The 22,701-nt window shown below is 39.5% G+C and overlaps 1 protein-coding gene across 1 annotated transcript in view; it reads right to left on the minus strand.

The window, feature by feature from the left end:
• Window positions 1–3,756: 3,756 nt before the first annotated feature.
• Window positions 3,757–22,701, minus strand: part of PPM1B (protein phosphatase, Mg2+/Mn2+ dependent 1B) — a 60,250-nt gene continuing 41,305 nt past the window's right edge. The window contains exons 5-7 of the mRNA XM_088527411.1: window positions 17,822–17,933; window positions 13,414–13,471; window positions 3,757–5,633 (exon numbers count right to left, since the gene is read on the minus strand). Of these exons, the coding sequence (XP_088383537.1) occupies window positions 5,604–5,633; window positions 13,414–13,471; window positions 17,822–17,933 (200 nt within the window). The 3' untranslated portion in view covers window positions 3,757–5,603. The remainder of the gene's footprint in view (window positions 5,634–13,413; window positions 13,472–17,821; window positions 17,934–22,701) is intronic.

The raw sequence follows: 22,701 nt of genomic DNA on the forward strand, positions 1-22,701 counted from the left end.
TAACAAGTTTAAAAATATGTGTGTATTTTAACTTTTTCAAGCTGAAATAGATACTCCTTCAAGGACTGTAAGAAGTTTCTAAAGATTTCTGGGCACCCTTTCAAATTCTGGCCACAAACTCCCAAAAGAAAGTGTTTAACCAAACAAGGCATGGGAAGCTCATACTATGAATTTTTGTTCGCTTTCTTTCAAGCTCTGCAGCTCTGTCAAAGTTATAAAAGCAAATCTCAGTTGGCTGTTCTCTCAGATAAATTTGTATAGAGGTCTTCCTGCTTGAAAAGGACATTCCATAACCATCCAGCAAAACGTAGAAGCAGCCTGGAAGGATGAACTTTCAATCTTCTCCTGATGGCAATCATCAACCGGATGGCTTCCAGCTTCTTACAGCTCAACAGCACGGTCCTTACAACACCAAACACTACTACACTGAAGCCTGTAGCCTCAACTTTTCCACAGCAACTCACCTTAAACTCAGAAAGTCTGAGAAAGCAGCAAACAGGCCAACAGTCATCTCAAAGGCAGATCTGACCATAGACAGTATAACTAATTGGAACGGTACAGTTGGAAAAAAATAGTCTGCCACACAAGTCTTCTGAGTGGGTACATCTTCCTACTAAGGGGTGTTTTCCTTTCAGGATTCGCAAGAACAAGTACTTTGAGAGCAAGAACACTGAATTGAAGGAGAATGACTTGCCTTCTTCTCCTACTGTAACCCATGCCCACGACTTGGCTTCTTGGCAGTCTTTGACAAAGCTTTAAAAGCGTGTACTGAGGCAATAATTACTAGATGGTAACCACAGCACATATCACAATAACACTAGAGTAAAGCTTTTCCTGCTGGACATTCCTAGGCAAGCTGCACACAGACAAGAACAGACAAGGAAAGAAAAAGAAAGTACTGGTCAATGGAGTAGGAAGTTACCAATAATCCCAAAGAATCTTTTAAATCCAGATATCGCAGCAAAGTAGAGCCCTAAGAAAGTACTGAAGAAAGAAGTAGGCAAAGACAGTTGCATACAAAGAGTGCAAAGCACAGCAGCACTGATTAAAGGGGTGTGAAAATGAACGAAGGAAACAAGAGATGACCTCCAGCAGCAAGCGAAAGAAAAAAAAAAGAAAGAAAGAAAGAAAAAGAAAAGAGAGGTGCAGGTAATGACAAGACATGAAAGCCATTTGTCTTTTGTTGACAGAGGAGCAGCTGGGGGGCATGGAAGATGGTACACACAAAACACAGCTAAGCCAGATCTTCACAACAACAGTCTAAATGAACGAGAGCAGGACAAGATCGGACTATCAAGTAGAGAGAAAAGAATGTTGCAGAGATTCACGAGGTGCCATGTGGAGTTTCACCAACAACAGACTACTTACCTGATCACACTACAGTATCATTAGCTGCTTTCTTAGGCTTTTGGTAAACTGCCTTTGTTACTGGGACCATCCAAATGGTCCACTTGCACCAGTGGAGCTACCTCCCTCTGGCTTATTTGAAAAGATAAAAGCTTAATCAGACAATTCCTAAATATAAAAGTTGGTGTTTAGCCCAACACAACCCATATTAATTAACAGATTTTTTAAAAAAATTTTTGCAAGAATATACTTAGAATAGACAGCTACAACTTGATTTTTGCTTCAGCATTTGTGTTTCAAATACTAGGTTGTTATATTCATGCATTTACTAGTGCAAAAAGTGCTTTTCAGAACACAGCAAGCAGAAACTGAGAATACTTTTATTTTCTTGAAATTGTCATCTTTCACACCATTCTACTCAGATGTTCTTCTGGAATCATTCTGTGTGTTTCACAGCTTAGTTATTTTTGCCACGGGGCAAAATTAAAAAGATTAATTAGTTGCCAGCCACATAAGTCTTCAAAGTGGATCTGCATACTGAACAGTGCTGCAGCTTACCTTTGCATTTATTTACGTGGAGACTCTCTGTTACTCTTCATTACCATGAGAAAGTCTTTCAGAAGTAAAAAGTGCCTGCGTGGCCTCAACCAATCCCAAGTTCCTACTGATTTTACTGCACCCAGGCTGCCAACACGAGCAAGCTCCAGCTGCAGCAGCTCACTCGAACACCTGCCCCCCTTGATACGTGGTGTATCAAGCAGCACTAGGGTCACCACCATTTAGCATGTGGTGCCTCGGAGAGCTGACACCTATTCATGTGCACAGCTGATCTTGTTCATCCCTTTGCTTTACCTAAGCAGCAGCTTCAGCAGCACACACACCAGTGGCATAAAACGCGGGCTGTTTTAGCCCAGAGCTGCGGAGGTTTCCATGTAGGCTGAAGTACACAAGAAGATTCATTCTATTAAGTGGAGGTTATCATTGTACTTAGCATTTCATATAAACCGATCAAAGAAGGCCAAGACCACAACACTTACATTGACATTCAATTCTTTATTCCCTTTCATTTACCATGGTTAAAGAGGATCAGTTCCTAAAAATAAAACCAAATCTTCATCTTGGATCAAGATGATCAGCATGCAGATGTGAGAACAAGACTTCATCCCTAGTACAGGAGAACTCAAAAATGAAGGGAAAAAAATTAGCAAGCTGAATTTTGACATGCCAGAGAGATCACAGGTAGAAGTGGCACTACCCAGTCTCTCAGCATTCTCCAAAAGTATTTTTATATTAGCTCCAAAATGGTGATATAATTGAGAAAATGTAACTTTTAAAAGAAATGCTAACAAGCATACAGTAAAACACATGAACAAATTTTAATCAAACATCTCAGATTTCTCACACTAAGAATACAACATCAAAATGCATGTTTTGGTTTTCCCCCAGACCGCTGACACCTGAGCAGTATCTAGATGACACTAACACCTTTACCACTATCCTGAATGCGGTGGATATACGAATGAGAAGCAATGCTGCTTTACAGGAGGGAAAAAAGAAAAAGGAGTCTTGATTTACCTTCATAGTGTAGCTGTGCAGCCTGTGGCTCTACCTCTTTCTAAAAGCTACATATACGCTTCACCTGTACGTAAATGCAACGGCTTTGATTTTGGGCAGCCTAGCCACGTAAGAAAATATATATGTAAAACATACATGTAAATATATGTAAATTGAGCCTATGGAATGCAGGGAATCTTACTACAATGGAATAAGGTATTAAAACTGGCAGTTGAGGAAAACATGCAGGGACTGTTTCACAAGCCGCTCCAGAAGAGTTTTAAGAGCAGCAAAACACTTCTCAGAAGACTGAATACCAGGCTTTCGTACAGACTGTTAATAAACCCACTCTGTAACACTATATATCCAGAGCGCTTATTACAATGCAGCATCACTAGTATGAAAGGTTTGTTTTCCTTCCCACAGATAAATAATTCCACTAATAAGATCAAGATAAGCTTCAATGTGACAGTGCTCCTGTTATATTTGTATCTAAAACCACATATAACAGTAAAGCTTTAAAAACCTCAGATCTTTAAGAAACTTAAATAATGAATTTCACCTGAATATTTTTAGCTTTCCCAAAGCTGGGCTAAGACTAGTTCCAGCTGATCTTGGACAGATTCACCCTAGCAAGCTTGACGTACTCCTCGTACGTGCTGCCTCCAACCGAGACACCTACGTGGAGGTTCTGGGCTTACCGTCACAAAGAACCATGTTCCTGATCCAATGAAAACAAACCCATCAATATACCAGAAAGGAAGCAACACCTTGTCAACCGTATTTGTCTACCTTTGTATACACCACACTTCATTTTCTTGATAAAGCTTTCTCAAGAAAATATAAAGCATCTCACACTGTTTTAGCAATCCTTTATTGAAGATAACAAGTTGGTTATGTTCACTGTATTGTATGAAACATCACAATATCATACTGGGAAGGTACTATCAGTACAGGGTTGGACCAGAGCGGACAGTCTGAACAATAAACCATTTTGCATTCTTCATTCCCTAGCTTTTAACAACCCCCCCGCCCCCCCCCCCCCCCAAAAAAAAAACAGTAAAGGGACAAATACCTGTTAACATCATCATTTAGAACACTTTAACTTACAAGGCTAAAATCTAATGAATAAATAAAATATACTGTGGCAATAATCCTCTCTAGACCAAAAGAAAAAAAAAAAAAAAAAAAAGGATCAGATACACAGTGAATTCAAAATGATTGGGAAAGCTGGTCTTAGGCACCAGTATGAAAGAGCATGTGGTTTTTACAGACTCACCATGGGGATAAAGTTACAGAAAAAATACCATGAATTCCATTTCACACAAAACCAGGTGATGACTGTCATTAGCTTAAAACTACACACAAGGGCAATTACATCCTCGCTGAAACACAGTTTAAACAAATAGGAAAATGTTTACAAGGCATCCACAGCATGTAAATCATGTACAGATGGATACATTCATTGTTTCCCCTCCCCAATAGCTTTTATTTTAGATAAATACTTTACTCTTCTCCATTTTCAGCATTTACTGGACTCATTACATGCACAACTCAAAGAAGTCAGAAAAAAGTCAAGGTTATTGCAAAAATAGAATTAAACTAAGAATCTTCAAGTACCTTACATGACAGCCACTCTGTACCATGCCCATTGCTTATAAAATGAAAGGTCATTGAACCCATGAAAATATCTCTAATATTTTCTTAATTTAAAATAGATAATTTTAAGTGTATTTATAGTAATCTCAAAGTGATAATTTGAACTTTGAAAATAATGCAAACAATTAAAAATTATACCCATATTACACAAGACTTTCATCTGTATCTTAAGCTGAGGAAAAAAAAAAATCAAGAAACTATAGAAAACCACATACAGAACAAAAAAATCACAATTTACATTATAATAAAGGCAAATTTTCAGCATTTTTAAAAAAACCTGCAGCTGTGAGAGATGTCAAAGCAAGTCACTAATAGCTATAAATTCATCAGTTTGGTTTTAAAAGATTTTCTCTAGCAAGAGTTTAAGGGTGTGTTGTACACATGCGTAAAATTCTTACTGTTTTTAGATGCCTAGAATCTTCATATATTATTGCCAAATACACTTATCTTCAAGCAAGCAGTAGGCAACAGATCACAATTTGGACACCGCAGGGAAACCTAACGGTCTGGTAATACAGGTAAAACTGGAAAAATTAAAAAAAAAATTAAAAAAATACACATCTGATAGCATATTGCCCAATTGAAATTACTTCCAAGCCACAGAGCTGCAAAGCCTTCCAACTCGGTAAAAGTGAAGTCATGTCTCATACAATTACTTGCACTCTTTCATGCTTATACGCTGTAAATCCCATTAAGCCATAGTGGGTCTTCAGAGTACAACTACAATCCCATGCACCTCAGGTACATACACTGATCTGCTGAATCCTTCCTTCCTTCTTTCCTTCCTCTTTAGGGCCAAAGTTCATTACAGATGTAATCAGTATGCCTGAGGCTGGTAAGAATACTGTAGTACAGGCAATGCTAAGAGTGGCAATATCAGAAAACACAAAAATGAACAAATGATGGAAAATTCTATTATCTTTCTGCCCATTTCACAAAAAGTTGGAAATCCACCAGAATTTTTCCCTTGTATTGAAGAAAACTGATTTAAAAGTTTTTTTTCCCCCTTTCAGAATCAAAAGCATTTTAGTAGATTTGTAAGGCTACCACGGATCTTCTAGATCTCCAGCACCCTACAGGAAAAGAAGAGGAGAAATATTACTACTCACCAAAACAAATGGAAACATTTTGTTGCATTTTGGATTTAACTGGCACAATTAAGTAGAACACTTAAGCATCAGAGATGACAAATTCTTCTTTTCATACTTTCCCCCTTGCACATACAAAAATTCTTTATTACTCCTTCAGGACACTTGCATAAAACATGAACCCAGTAGAGCTAGTAAAGTATAAAGATTTAAAACCAAAAAGTATCTAAAATTGTATTGAATCATAGGTATCAAATGATATTACTACAGAACTTGGGGGAGCGGTTGAGGAATCTGTAAAATACTAAGAAATTCAACCCTTAAGAGACATTCTTCATTCACAAGAGATTTCCATAGGATTATTTTCATTAAGGTAGTGAACTTTGCACCTATTCAGAACAATATTTTTGTGTTAGTGTTGGAATAAGAGCTGCAATTACCACATAGCACAAGAACTTCAGAACTAACTTATTAGCAGATTAACTACCACTGAAAATTCTCTGCATTATCACTAACCTCCCCAAATGCATATGTACACACGTGTCGAACACCACAAGACAGGAAAAAGATTTGGAAGAAAGAAACCTCAGATAGACTATCCAGTTCGTTCATTTATATTGCTCAAGTGTAACTTGCAACTGAGAAAAATTGCCCAAATACAATGACGAGTGTGTAAAACCCAAAACTACTGAAATACTTGCAGAAACTAGTGAATATCATGAGTTGTATCAAAGGCTATGAAAAGTTTCAAGCCATGTCAAGATGATAGCAAAGTATTTATTACTTTAAGCTGTTTAAAAGACTCAATATGCATCCAGATATTATTCCACAGCAAATTCTTTATTTTCACTTAAACACAAGTTATTAGATCTTGACACTAGGTACTAATTCTAAGTACATTTTCATTTCTGGTTAAGCTACAACCTGGAAGTATCAAAAACACAGTTTTCTAAAAACAGATATTTGTGATAAACAGTGGATACAACCTAAATGGAAAGAATCACATTTAATGAAGAGTAAGGGATTTAACTTAAGGTGTGATACTTTCTGTAATTCTAGTCATAACAAACTATACACAATTCAAATACAAAAATGCACAAGGTAGCTTATGATGTTGGGGAAAAAGGGTGAAGCACTTACATAATTCAAACAATATGCACAATACACATATGTTTAAGATGTGAATTACTTTACAATTAGCAAACATGTACCATCAAAATTGTTAAGAAACTTCTTACAAGAAAAGGGTCTTTTTTTTTTTTTTTTGCATTAGTATGTTAGATTCTTGTGAAACCAACAACAGGATTTAAAAACTGGTCTCCTGAATAGGAAGTTAACTGCTTCTTGCTACAGAATATAACATGTCATTACTATAACATACCAAAGTTCCTGAATTTTCAGGGAAAGAACAAAGCGTCATATAAACAAACTGTACAGATAACAGAGGGAAAACTCGAGGGGCCTCTAGGGCAGCTGTGACAAGCGTGGAGCTGTGACCACAGGAGCAGTGGCCAGGAGAGGCGTCCCCCTCGCCACGCGAGGCACCCAGGTCCCTGTGCCCGCTGGTCTCGCGTGGAGCTGTGACCACAGGCGCAGCCGCCAGGAGAGGCGTCCCCCTCGCCACGCGAGGCGCCCAGGTCCCTGTGCCCGCTGGTCTCGCGTGGAGCTGTGACCACAGGAGCAGTGGCCAGGAGAGGCGTCCCCCTCGCCACGCGAGGCGCCCAGGTCCCTGTGCCCGCTGGTCTCGCGTGGAGCTGTGACCAGAGGCGCAGCCGCCAGGAGAGGCGTCCCCCTCGCCACGCGAGGCGCCCGGGTCCCTGTGCCCGCTGGTCTCGCGTGGAGCTGTGACCACAGGCGCAGCCGCCAGGAGAGGCGTCCCCCTCGCCACGCGAGGCGCCCGGGTCCCTGTGCCCGCTGGTCTCGCGTGTGGAGCACGGAGCACGCAGGAGCAGCCGCCCGCGGGGCCCTCAGGGCCGCTCGCCGCCCGTGTCGCGGGTCCCCGGGCGCTGCGTGTCGGCCGGCGGCTCCGCGGGGCTCTCCGGCCGGGGGGCAGCGTGTCCCGCGCCGCTGGCTGAGGCGGAGGCGGCGGCCCGGTCAGCGGGGCCCTCTTCTCCCTGCAGCTTAGCTAGCCTGTAACTAGTCAGCATCTCTTCCAGGAGGTGGCGGTAGTTGCCCCTATGATTAATTCTCATCTGCCTCAGCGCTTCCACCAATTTCCCCTGTGTTCCACTCGCCTCGGCGTCGCCAGGGTCCTTGTTTCAAGATTCAAGACCCCGAAAAATCAGTAGTTAAACTAGGATATTTTAGAAAGACATTTAAATTTTCTTTGATGAAGAAACATCACTGTTGTCATACTTAAATACAGAAACGCCTTATTAGCAACACACACTTTATAAAATAGACAAACATGGATGATGCACATTTTTAAAAACATGATTTAGAAAGAATGATGCTTATTGAAACAACATTGAAATCACTTCAATTTATTCTGAAGGGCAACACAGCACCAGCTCCCCATCAGCTCCAACTTGGCTGCCAGTGGCTTTCAGTGCATGTAGTTTGTGTCCTCCCCACAACGGTGCTCGTTTGTCAGACAGTGGAAAAAGTCAACATTTAAACTTCTTTCGACACCGGGAGAATGTTTTAGCTGACCTTTTGCACGGCCCGTAGGAGCACAGCTCTGCAAGAAGGCTGCTAACTAAAAGCCCCACATAACTCCGCCGCCGGCAGTTTAGTTAAACTAAGGGCTCGGTGAACATCCCCTGCACATGAGAGAGCCAATCTTTGTGCCCATGACCTATCAGCCCCAGCGGGGCTGCTGTGTGATCCCTGTAACATACTGGTTTTAGTACTCGGGGTATCTATCCCACAGAAAAAATAATTTATAGGATACCTAGTTGAGTTCAAATTTAGTGACATACGTCTGAAAGCCTGAACACCAAGCACAGGTGAAGGAGCCGAGGGCTCCTCTGCAAGCCGCCTGTTTGGTAACAAACCAATTACCAAAGCAACCAGAAGTCAGAAGGGTTTTTTGCTGGTTTTCACAAAAAAAGACTTATGCCTCTGTTACAGTACTCAGACTGATACCAGGTATTTTTACTTTAGAGTGCTAAAAAGCCATGCTGTCACTCTGAGGGAATAGTACACCTTAAATTATTAATATCTAGCAAGTTATCAAGCTAGGCAGATAAAGCTGGATCTGTGGAAGCTGGCAGTTTTTGCAGTACATTACAGGCAAAATCCAGACTGCTTTCTTCTCATGCTGACCTCATTTTATTGTCAGCTACTGCAAAAGCTTGAAGGGCTACCAGCAGTTCAATCACTCCTTTACAAGCTCAACAGTAGCATGAAGATAGCACCTTGGGATCACCGAAATTACAGATGCTATAAAGTTGCTGGAATAGAAGCACCAAGACTATTCAGTACAGTTTAAGCTCTGTGAGGGGAACAATCTCACCCCAAATAAGGGTATTACTGAGTACAAGGCTATAATTTACTGCATAAAGACATATGTACGTAGTTCTGCTATGGTTTCCTGATCTCTGCCTCTCATATACTTGCATTTTCAAATTCTGATAGATCTTCAACAGCTCACTGAACATAAGTAAAAAAGTAATTTTAATGCATAAGTGAGAATGTTTTAGTGTCTCTTGAGCAAAAACTCAGTGAAAGCTCAGAATATCATAATGAGCTGTGTATCTTATTTCTTAGATTTGGACAGGAAATGCTACTTATTTATCTCGTAAATATTTAAAAACCAGCATGGCTTAAGACTACTAGGTTTTGAAGTCCAGAAAGCCTAAGTTCCACACTCCCTCTCTCTCAAGCAGTCTTGCTCTGAGGTTGGCATTAGAAAACATATACCCTTAACCCCTCACGATTACACAAAATTCAGATCTTTCAAAAACCCTTTTGGCAGACTAAGGTAAACGCTTTTGTCCCTGCTCAGCATGGTGCAGTAAAAGCAGTAAGCAATCCAAGAGCACCACAGACTCATGAACAAGCCCAGTGTTACCAGGAGCACGAGCGCACTGTTACTGGAGGGTTTCTGAGTGTGAAGCACACAACCTGTTTTGCTCTGTGCCCCCATCTGATGAACCCATCTGCTTCGTTCTTCTGCCATCTCCCTCCGAGTCAGACATGAGTAGGACAGAAACCGCCTGTTATATGCTATGCATTACATTTTTACATATATTATTATTACATACATTTCTCACTAATGATCTGTGCCTAATATAGAAAAGGTCCCCTCAAAACCCTGAGGATAACAAGGAGTATTCCCCTAGCTAGCATTTGCCTTCCCCAGTGCCCTACTTCAACTTACTGCTACTAATTATTAGGGGTGGAGGGAAAATACTTGTAGCAGCCCTTAATTAACAGGACCCAATTTAGCAAGTGTCAGAGCACTGTATTAATAGAAGCCAGAAAATAAGAGTCTCCATCAAGACACTCAAAATGTAAACCTGGCTTTGAACAGATGCCACTGAAACTGGTAACAGCTCAGAAATTTGAACTTTGTTCCTCACAGTTAAAGCTACATGTACTTCCAAGTAGCCCATACAACCTAGAAGTAGAGCCACTGAAAAACACGAAACACTTCTAACAGAAGTCTACTTCTGAATCTTGAGGGGAATGATTGACCTGACAGTATCATTACAGTACAAGAGCAGTAATTATTTAGCTACAAATAAATTACATTCCAAAGAGCTGAAAACACCCAATCCCCAATACACAACAGATTTCTGTATGACCAGAGAGGCACTCATACTGAAACAGAAGTCAGTACATTTATTCCAGGAGTCCCTCTAAAGAACCGCTGTCAAAGCCACTGCAGGTGAGCCCAGTGCTGGGCTCATTTCAGCCCTGCAGTTACCAAACACTTTTACTGTAGCCAGATACCCACTTTACACAATATCTGCTTACTTCAACCATATGCTACAAAGATTTTCAGACAAACTCAACAAAAAATATACCTGATGAATAGAAAGAAGTTACTCCAAGAATCACTAGCTCTGATGGGGGAAAACAAAGTCAAGCAAAAATTAAGTCAAGCACAATGCTAAGTGAAACCTTCATGGTGCAAGTAAAAATGAACCTAATGAAAAGAGATACTGTCCTTGTGCTGATTTAAATGTTTCCCAGGACCCGAACTGTCAAGCTGTTATGTTTGAATTCCCAGTTACTCAAGGTCATGGCTCCAAAGAGTTTGTGATGTTCATACTAAAACACATACTCTTTTTAATAGGAAGTTGAGCTGGCTGGTGATGGTAAGTGTTGGAGTGGGGATGCCTCTGCATGTGGGCGTAAGTGTTCTTTTTTACCCATATTCATTCATGCTTTAACACTTAGTAACATTATTGTTTTACCAACGGGAAAAAAATAATAATCTTATAGAAAATCATCATCAGTCAGATTAAGATGACTATCACATGCAGACTTCCGGGTTAGTAAGACAGCATTATGCATTACAGCCAATTTTCAAACACAAGTACACATTGTTCAGCCACATAACAGGAGAAGATTCTCAAGTGCAAGCGAGCACATCATGTTCCGCAGACTTCCTAGCTGTCTGCAGTCCCTGTTTTTAATATAAAGCACTTCTCTAGCTTCATACTAGAACAGGAAAATTATACTTATATTTCAATTACATTTGTAAGTATCATCACTAGGATATGCTGCATCTCCTTCCTACCTTTGCTTCCTATTTAAAAGTGAGATGTGTAGCAACATTAGTGCAACATATAGACATTATAGAGAGCTTGATATTGAGTAATGGAGCATCGTCCTTGCTTCCTCTTGCTGGCCTTCTGGCTCCAACTATTCATCTCAAAAAAGCTAAGATCACCACCTGGAACTACAGACCAAATGAGACCAAGAAGGCAGTCACACGTTCATCGCCTTGGAGACTGAGGCCCCCTGGATAGACTCATTTCCTCTCAGGGAGAGGAAGGAATTCCTGCTTGCTGGGAAAGTGCAAGAAGAGGAATTGCACCCATCACCCAGGGGCAGCAGCCTCCCCTCAACCCTGCTCAAGGTCAGAACCACTTAAGATGTAGCAGAGTAAAGGAAGTGACCGGTGAAAGACATCTTACCAGAAGAGAAAATAAAAGTGTATTTAACTTCAGATTACTATAGACAATGATTTAGATCACTATCAAGTTTTGCACTAAATACCAAAGACAAGCATACTGCTTATTTCATAAGAAACAGAAAACCAAGCAAAATGCTGCTTTTTTCCAACTGCAACAGTTTTAAGACCAGAGTTATATTCCTGTACATGCATTTTACTGACTTATTTCAGATAGCTCATTTTATTAAATCATAATGGATGATGTGCAAAAATATCCAGATGTAGCCAGTATCCCCAAAGAAGTTTTGTTGTATGTAAAGACTTTTAGCAAGCTTTCACAGCTATCTAGAAATAAATTTGGGCTTAGAAAAAAAAAGAACACGCCACAAGCTAACTATGGAATATGAAGAAAATAAAACCTCTTCTGGAAATGTTTTAAAGGCATGGTATAATCTTCAAACAATTCACCTCCCCCTGTAAAAGTAGGAACAAAGTTACTGCTAAACGTGAGCAGGGATAATGAACTGATGAAGGCCGTTTTCTGAAGGGCATAGGAAGCTGAAGAGAGGGAAATTTTGCAGGTACAAAGCTGAATTGTCCAACTTGTTTTTTGGTACTGTGATATAGTTCGAAGAAAGTTAAATCGACAGTGTATACTCTGTCAGTCCTGGACTAAAAATCGAAGAAGTACAAATCTTAACCTCTTCTACCCAAAATCTATTCAAAAAAATAGTGAGAGGACTTCTTTCTTTCTCTACTGTAGCAGAATAGTGGCCCCAGTGACCTACACAGCTTTAACCTTTGAGAATGAACTAAGTAAAGTTAATTGAGAGAAAAGGGGACACTGTGAGGACACAAGGGTTATTGTAATAAGACTTTGCACGTCGATATTGTGAATATGCCGCTAGTCTTTTCAAAGTAGTCAAAACACAAGCTGACATTTCCCAACACCTGATGACAAAGAATTTGCAGGGTATCTTCACGGATTACTGTGTGCAATGTGTTTTTTATTATTTCTTATATTTATATCAATTACTACTGCTACAAACACCAGTTCTTAGTAAATCTTAATATGAACCCCATAATCAGGCTTAAAGTGATAGTAAAACATTTCTACATAAAAGAATACATTTCATTTTTAAACTCAAGAACCAGAAAAATGGATAAAAACCATTTTAGAAATCAGAACTGAAATGAACCCAAAGCTCCTCTTAACACTGACCTTACACCATTACACATAGCATAGGTAAAGATAAGACTAATGTACTAATGTCAATTAGTGTCATCTGTTATATTCAGTGAATGCACATCTTGTAGGCATATAGGAGACAACAGGAGATGTGTTGTTGAATCTGTTCTATGACATTATGACTGCTATCCAGTAATCCACAGGTGAAGAATGAATATGACCAGAACTTTCACAAGAATAATCTGTCATTTAAAGACCTCTACAATGTAGCTTCACAGATTTGACAGAAAAGCAGTAATCTACTATTGAGTGCCATTGAAGTAGGCTCTCTGCTTGAAGTGCAGATAATTTAGGGTGCAAGAAGGATCAAGATAAACGCTGTGCTATGATACACAATTCATGTTTAGAATACTTTCCTGGCAATGAGGTGCTATTTTACTCAAAGTATGAAACTATTTTGATGTTCTCATTAACAAATAAGCATAGCAATCAAAATTGGAACTTACCCCCTCATTGTCTCTGTGTGGATTCAGTCTACTGTACACAGCTTCAATAATATTACGCCTAAAAAGAGAAGTTTCAAGAAGTTTGAGCACAATGATAAAGGATTACAAAACATTCAGATGTTCTGCCCTTAACTTGCCAATTAAGAAGATGAAATCCACCATCAAATCACAGTCTCCAAATCCACCATCAAATCACAGCTTTTGGTGTGTTTGGAGATTTAATACATAAATTGGGACTTATGAAGACTGAATAAGGCAAAATACTCTCTTACCTTCTACCTTCCCCTTCCCACTGCGCTTTTATCTCTTTGCACTTTTAAAAATTCCAGCTGCATAGTCAGATTTTTGCCAAGATTAATGATTAAAACTGCTTTGCTTATTGCAACAAAGTTACTGCAATTAGCTGTTCTTCTTATCACCTTCCTTGATATGAAATTTGAAGATACTTATTTGTTTTATTACAGAGACGGTCTAAAACTTGCCTGGGAACACCTGCGGTGTGTTTTTCCAGTACCTATAATTTCTGAGGCATATAGTCCAGCACCTATTCACATTGTAGATACTAAATCCCAAACACCACTAGCTAGATTTCTTTTGGGAGCATCATGCAAGACTAACATCATAAACAGCAGGCAAGAGAAGCAAGATTTAAGACACTTAAAGAATGGAAACAAAATTGAGGGAGGTGGTAGAAAGAGGGAAGTTTGCAAACATATAGACACTCACAACCCAAAGAGAAGTATTTACAAAAAAGTAAACCTTTCTTCAAGATGTCAGTGTAAGGAAATCCCTGATCCTTCCCCCCTTAAAAAATATGGGAAGATTTTAAAGTTTTCTGGAATAGTGCTGCTTTGAAAAAAAAATTAGCTGTTTATCCAGAGTTCAAGTGAAATCCCACTTGGTTGTTCTACAGATAACAACTGCAAGATGAGCATCAACACTGAAGAAGTGCAGAACATTCTAAGACTGTGTAACAGGACAATAAATAAAATTTAATGTAATTCAATTCTAGGTAAGAGACATGTGAGGAGGCGCAGCGCTTAATTCACATACTAAATGATGGGCTCCAAGGCAACCATTAGGCTCTGAAGCAAGATTTCGAGGCTACTGTGCGTTTTCTCCATGAAGACTTGGGTATAACAACAACTAAAAAGGTGAATCAAAAGCTGCCAACTAGGAATTAACAGAACAAATGCCTTGGCACACATCTTCAACACAGCATACAAGTTACATCACTGCCTCTTCAAATCCGAATGAGAACTGGAAAAAAAGCTTAGAGAAAGGATGGCAAATATGATCAAACACATTAGTGACAGTTTCCATAAAAAGGAATTGCTACATGAACTGGGAATCTTGAGTATGGAAGAAGCCAAGATTATAAAAAGAAGTAACAGTGGGTAAGTACTTCTATTACCTCTTCTAAACAAAGAGAAGAAAGAAGTCAGAGGAAGACAGTAGGTGACACGCTTAAAAACAAGAGGTGAGGGCCCTCGATTCAACAGAAATATTGGCATAGGACACTAAGGATGATAGAAGTTTGACTAGACTTCTCTTGAATGCATTTAACTTATTGGAAGAGAACTTTTCAGAGTTTACTAAATGCATAAAAATACCTTAGGCTCAATAAACATCTGAGCTCTACAGTTGGAATCTGAAACATAATTTAGGAAGTATTTTATATATTTTCCTGTTCTTCTACTCCCCACTAAGTATCTACTTGCAGCTATTCAGTAGACAGCATATAGAGCTAGAATGATCCTTGTTCTGACATAATATGACTAAGTCTGCGTTCATACCATGGAAACAAAACCACATTCAAAACAGAGATCAGTTCTTCCTGCAACCCTCAGATTTCCCAAGTGGATCCATCTAATTACAGCCCTTCCACAGCTTAGAAACTCCATTCTGGTAGCAGGTGTCACCAAGAGAGAAGACTTGGTCTATTCCAGAATCAGATACATCCAAAACAGCTGATGAAAGTGTCTCCATTTGACACTTGAGTTCTACCAGATTGAACAGATATGCACTACAATTAACTTGCTAGTGACACTTGCAAAAGTAAAGCCTGATGCGAAAAGCCTAAAGAACACAGGTTCTCCAGGAATAAATCAACCACAGCCAATGTTTAAAGAAAGGAAAGTCTAGAACAGTTATGTGGCTGAGCTGGCATAGAATCAATCAAGACTGAAATATGATTTTCTTAGAGGAAGAAAACTGAATCTTTATAGAGAAAACAAAGAGAGGGCTCTCTAGATAATTGCACATTTAATGATGATGGACAGAAACAACACTGACTAGTTGTCTGCACTATGCAAAATAATGGTACCTCATACTAACCTAACACAGATCCGCTGGACAGTCCAACAAGGCCGCCACGGAAGCAACCAGCAAAGAGCCATTGGAGAGGGTTTAAACAATACTTAATGTTCAGGCCTCTTGGAAATTTTCCCATCTTTGCAATTCATTGCACTTGCCTTTCTTTATACAGCCAATTCCTTGCACTTTCGTTCAATGGAGAATTCTGCAGCAAGATTTTAAGTGCAAGTGTTAATAACCAAATGACAAAGGAGCTCAGAGGTTTTGCTGTCTTCTTCACCAAGAACCCTTCTTTTGGTAGCATTTAAAGTTACCGTGAAATATGAGTCAGGCCAGAAGCCAGTCCCCGAAGAGTCAGCTTCTTTTAGAAGAATAGCATATCACAATCCAGTGACCAAAACAGAACTGACACTTCTAGATCTCCTGTCTCAAAAAAGAGTCACGACTGGCTTCTCCAAGTGAGACGCTCAAGGGCAGTATAGAATGCCAAAAGGAATGGAGTCATTTCAGAGGCTGCTATGTCCTCGAGGCTTGCAAACATACCCTGGTCAAGGTAACATCACAGGGTGTTTCTCCAGCTCACATGACAGTCAGGTGCAACTATAATTGGTACTAAAAACTGGGCTATCAGCCAGACATACTCTTTTCCGCTGTTCGAGCCAGGTTCTTGGAGTTCAGATGCAAGGACAAAGAATGTAAATTAACCTTATTACCCTGATAACATCACAGGACAAAGGTCTCAATACTAAGAAAACTCTTAATTGTATCTCTCTTACTAGGACAAAAGTTTAAAAATACAGTGGATGATTTGGGGTTGTACAGTCATGCTTCTTCAGAACTTTCACTTAGGGCCTTAATCTGCAAGTAAGTTTAAGTAAACATATCACAGTGGCTCCACCTCAAGTTTGAAGACCAAGTAGTTCACCAATACGAAGTGATACTCCCTTAACAGAAGCTGCAGGCATCCCTGCCAACAACAGTCTTCAGCCACACAAGACTAAAACAAGAGACAACCGGAGGAATAAGGCATAAAAAAACAAACCCTGAACCAAAGTCCATTAAAAAGTAGTGATCTGTGCCACCACAAGTAATTAAAATAGAATTTACATGAAAAGACTCAAAACAAACAAATAAAACCCACACATGATGAATATGATGCAGTCAGTGAGCAAGTGGAGAATATGCTCTTATTCATTCAACAGCTGGAAAGGACTAAAAAGAATAGGCATCCCAGCTTCTCTGAAAGGCCCAGAGAGTACGAGCTCTTTTTAGGCTAGAGAATATAATCACAGAAAGCAGCATTTATTATGCATACACATGAGTAGTCAAAAGGCAGGACTTCAGTTTTTCTCAGGAGAAAATCTCACAAAAAAACAAAACAAACCAAAAAAACCCCAAAGGATTCTAGAAATATGTAAGATTGCCCAGCATCTCAGGGCAATGATGGATTTCTATTTGGGGAATCTTAAGTTAAAATATGCTTGTGCCATCCTAAACCCTGTTCACTGAGATTCTTAAATTATAGGTTGTTAGATATAACCATCAGGCTCCCCAGAAAAGTGCCTTTTCTGACCTAGAGTGAGCACTCAATTTGAGTTTTAAGATAGACATCCCAATTTTTAATTTCTTCTCTAGCATTCGGTTGAAGACTAAACAAAAGTGATTTTCCATGACAATACAACCTAGGCAAATGGGCACTGATCCAAAAATATAATGGACACTGGAGCGAAGAGAGCGGAAGCATGACATTGTCTAAACTGATACTTTGATATGATCCCTATTACATTACTGCTAGGCCTCAACAAATGAGAGCAGTAAAGAAGAATAAAAAAGCCTCCCCCCCACCAAATTATCTTTTAAAATGGGCCATATGGAAAGAGTAAACTAGTACTTAGTGTACCAGACCATGATCAATCTGTTTTTCTTACCATTTGAGAAAGGATTACAGAAAAGAGTTCTGCAAAACGTAAGCGAGCTTAAAACACGGAAAAGCAGCAGCTTTGGAGTTCACTTATTACACAGAGAACATTTAAATACAAGTATTTATTTCAGTGAACAAAACAGTTATAAGTAACTTCAGTACTGTACTCACTTGCCAGCTAAACCACCTCCTGGCGGTAAATTAGGGATATTCTCCGCAGATAAAATGCGAATGACATGAGCAAGATCAGGCATTCCTTCTTCACCCGATTTTTCCATAATTTCTAATTCAAAAAGAGAAGAGGTCCTCAGATGAAAAACATCTTTTCCTTTAGACACTAACACACAAGATACTATCGCATATTACACAGAGACATCAGACCAAAAAAAAAATTGCATGTGAAAAGGAAAACATTTTTTTACATTATAGTTAACATTATAGTCGCATTATAGTTGCATGGTGCAATAGTTGCTCAAATTCATAGCCTACCTTTCCAGCATGCTTCTAGCCACTCTAAGTAACTAAGAATCAGACTGTCAGCTGGATAAAATATCCTGGAGACGGCAACATCTTCTCTCCCAGACAAGTGACAGCTCAGAGCCCATTTCAAGCACCTTCCCATTGCACTGCAGCACACACTCACAAGTCACATGCCAGGAAGCCAGGGCTTCCTGGGAATTCATTGGCATGCTGCATGATGAGTTAACACCTCACATACTCAAAGTCCTGAATCTCCAGGGAATAAACTGCGGCACTATCGCACAGTGAAGACAGATACGGTTAGCAGCTCACTGTCACTGCAGTGGCCAAGGCACAATATGGCACTGCCACAACCGGTAATTGACTACATAGTTGTCTATTTTCCAAGTAGAAGTTCACTTTTTCTACAGTCCAAATTTCTTTATTACCCCATTATATCAGTGTAAGTTCTTCTGTCCTGGAAAGAACTGCTTCGACTATCAAGTTGATCTTTACACTTTCTTATTCATCAAAGCTGAGGTAAGGCAGCCCAGTTCTATAAACACCCACCTAGGCATAACAGCACTAGCTTCCAGTTATCAGCCCCAGGTCATGCAGCCTGTCCACTGGGATTTTCCATGTATTTTGTCTCCCTTGATCTTTATTACCTATCTATGAAGAAAACAATACCCAGGCTCCTCTCAGGACTCCTGAAAACAGAGTACTTGGTAGCCCCTGCTCATTGAGAGGGAGTGCAGGAAAGGCCATCACATGGCTCTGGATAGCTCAACTAACCTGCATCAACCACAGCACTAGGCTTCCAGGTTGCACTTCGAAATGAGCACCATCCAAGGACGCAGAACAAGCAGATTACTAAGTATTAACGCAAACATAAGGTTTTTGCATTTTCTCAAGAGAGAATTAAAACAGTCACAGCTGGATTAATATACATTTCTTTGTACTGCAGTCTTTTAATTTATCATGTACAACCACTTGCTTGAGAGTTTTGACCTGAACCAAGAGCAACTTTACTCAGTTTTTCCAAGGTATTGAAACTTTATTAGCAATCCTGGTGAACCTGACCATCTGCTGCTTCCTTCCCTGTTGCTAACATGAATAATTTTATACATAATCTTTAGTGCGAAAAACACACATTTTCTCTTTGCCAAAAACAGCTTAATAGAAAATCCAAGTATAAAGCAAATGACCAAACTTGACCTTTTTTCATTACACATTGGTTAACACGTACATACTGTGGATTTGCTTGACAAAGAAACCACAGGGTTTCAGAATTCAAGAAACCCCACACGTCCTCACATGTGTTTCAGTCGCGTATGAATTTACAAGATACTCACTTCTCTAGCATACTAAGAAGAACCCTGCAATTATTTTTTTTTGCCTTGACTGTGCAAAAAACCCATGATTGCAACTTTACCAACAGAAATGAGTTTGACACATGCAGAATCATTTCCTGGTTTTTACCATATATGAAATTCATAAGCGTCCCCTACACAAAATAAAATTTGGTACTTCTGATACAGTTACTTGAAAGTCTAATGGTAACTTAATAGACAAGTATTCTGAAAATTCAAACAAAACTTTACTCAAATTGTATATCAAAGCAGAAATTTTCCCAAACACAGACCCCCAACCAGACAGTATTGCAACATCTTTCTGCTTTCCAACATCTGTGCTGATCTCTAACTATAAGATTATGACATGGCAAAGATACCACTTTTCTCTACCAGCTCAGACTCCAATGCCCCCAGCTTTATATACTCTACATATTCCACATATGAATAATACACCATCCAACCTGCTGCACTGAGTAGTCAGCTACTGCTTCATGGAATTAGTTACAGCTATTTTAATCTATATAGAGCAATTGCTTCTATTTAGGGGATTTGGGGGTTGCTTGTTTGGTTGGTTTAAATCTCCCTCTCATGCTTCCTTTGGAGACAAATAAAACATACTGGTAAAATTGATTTGTCCTTAATTTTTTTGTACTTGGACCTATCAGGGGATCCCCAAAAAACAGACAAGCAAGCAGAACAAAGTAGTATTTGAAAGTGGAAGAAAAATGAAGCATGGCCTTCTGATGTACTACAGCTTAACATTATTCAATACTCCTGCAGCAGTTTGGAAATCAGCCAATTAAGCAACTCAATCAAAAAAAAATCCCAACTAGCTGCAGAGTTTGAGTATACTACTCTCTATTACAACTCTGCAGACACTATCACCTGGCAAGTTTTTAAGTTGATTTTAAATAGCTTCAAAAATCTGTTATGAAACTACTAAGTCAAATCATCCTACTAATACACAGGATCTACCTCTTAAGTCCTAAACTTAATTCTATAAGACTAAAATAGACTGAAAAAAAAAGAAGTCTTAAAGGCTGGCCAGAATAGTCCAAATCAACTTGAAATTTAAGATCCACAAAAGAAAAAACAATCAAAGAAACAAAAAGCACCTTGCTAGACAGTACATATTGTCCAGATACTGAAGAACAGGTACTGTTTATCACACTAAAACTGCTCTAAATTCCTCAAATTTCAGAATTCCCCAAACCTTAACCCAGGGTTTCTACCTAACCTATCAGGTTTGAAGCCTCAAAACAAGTCAGAACTATGAAGAAGCCATATCATTCCTCATCCGGTACACAAACATGATGTTAAAAAACTCCAGCCCAGCAAGTTCTTGGCCAAGAATTTGCTGTTTCTTTAAATCAAGAAAGACTTCTGTCAAGTTAGCAGTTTCATACAATTTTTTTTTTTTAAATGGAGGGGGAAAAACAAACAAACAAAAACGTATTTCAAGTTCTGATTTCTCCATTTCCTCTATTTTTCCTCAATTTCTTGGCGGAATTTCCTCAAATATGCTAGCACTCGCTCATTCCTTTTGAATATTTGACATTTAAAGGTCATGCACTCCATCCAATTAGCAGAACACAGAATGACACTGGAAACTCATGCAGCAAAAAAATCAAAAACAGCTGAAGTAACCAAAGTGACAAGCTTTGAAGTGAGGCACTTCTGTTGAGTCCCCCAGCTTAGCCATCATTTTTAGTTACGCTCAGAGGGGCTTTGCATCAGTTCAGCCGCCGAACTCTCCACCAAGGTTTTGGTGTGCGTAGTACTTGGTTTATGGCACTGCAAAGGTAAAGTACATTTGTGGTAAGAAGTAACCGTCGGGTTAAAGTGTAACTCAGGCATACTACAGTCCTGAAATATTACTAGTAAATAGTGCTTCCTACACCATTTCTACACTTGATCCAGTCATCCCAACTAGCAGTTATTTGACAGTCCTCCAACAGCCTCCGTGATTACAAAGCAATATGCACACAACGGTTCTATATATTTTTGCCTATTCGCTCATCAAGAGGAGATGCCAAGAAGCCAAGAATACCAACTCGCGATGACTCTGCTCATGCAACTGCTGTCAGCGAAGGTAACTGCTCCTGGCTTCCTCCCAATGCCTATTAACAGCTTGTGCATCACTCAGACATAGGCAGATAATAGGTATTTATCTTAACCAGTGTCATCCAGGAAGCCTGGGCTGTGAGCCAAGTTCTGAGAAACACGCCTCGAGTTAGCATTTCAAGTGACCAGCAGCTCCCACTGATCTCAACAGAAACAACAAACACACATGTCACTCCAGGGACCCAGCTAAGACCCCATTTAAACAGGAAAATATATATATATATATATACACACACACAAACACACACACACACAGAGACATGCTCAAAGATATCCTGCTGTATCATGGCCTGAAGGCCATCTTTTATATATTTATAAGTTCATGTTTTACATCAGTGTCTTCAATTGTCTGGAATACAGCAGAAAAAAAGAAAAAACACTAAATAAATGTATCTCACTTGGTTACAAAAGATTTTTAAAACACACATCCAGGACAAGAGTATAAGTGATTTACTCAGCTCTTTCACACAAAAGCAAATGAAATATCTGTAGTAAATGCCACTTACAGCACAAAAATAAATTTGAGGATTTCCAATACTAGAACAAAATTGAGATTTCTCCCCCCATGGCAACCAGGTTACATCACACTTTCCAACAGCCAATTGCAATTTCCAATAGCAGCTTTAAATTCAATTAGCAATAAGAGAGCTTACAAATGGTTAGCTATATGCTCCTTTATTTTTCTTTTAAATACACTGCCAGAAGGCTCCTGATGCTCTCAGTTGTGTAGTGCCAGGTTTGCTTCCACAGAGTCCCATCCACTTTATATATAGTCCTAATACCTAATGCTATTGATTTGGATTTGAACTGCTGGGTAGTAAAAGCATATCCAGTCAGTCCTGTAAACATCCATTCCTGCATATTAAAAAGCAAGCAGTTCTCAGGCATTCAGATAAACCAAAAACCAAAACCAGAAATGATATCATCTACTATGCAACATTGCGGGAGTCCTATGATAACACTTGTCATCAGAAAGTCCCAAGAAAGGAAAGGGACTCTTACCTCAACAACACGTCATGCTCACCATGTTTGAGCGCCTGGAAGCTTCCAGGGCCAGAGAAGCATTTGGCCAGCTATGCCTTCCCTTCACACTAAAGGGGCAGCTCAGGCTGC

The sequence above is a fragment of the Tinamus guttatus genome, unplaced genomic scaffold, assembly GCF_059628265.1.
Source record: "Tinamus guttatus ecotype Peru unplaced genomic scaffold, ASM5962826v1 Tinamus_guttatus_pri_ptg000286l, whole genome shotgun sequence".
NCBI lineage: Eukaryota > Metazoa > Chordata > Aves > Tinamiformes > Tinamidae > Tinamus > Tinamus guttatus.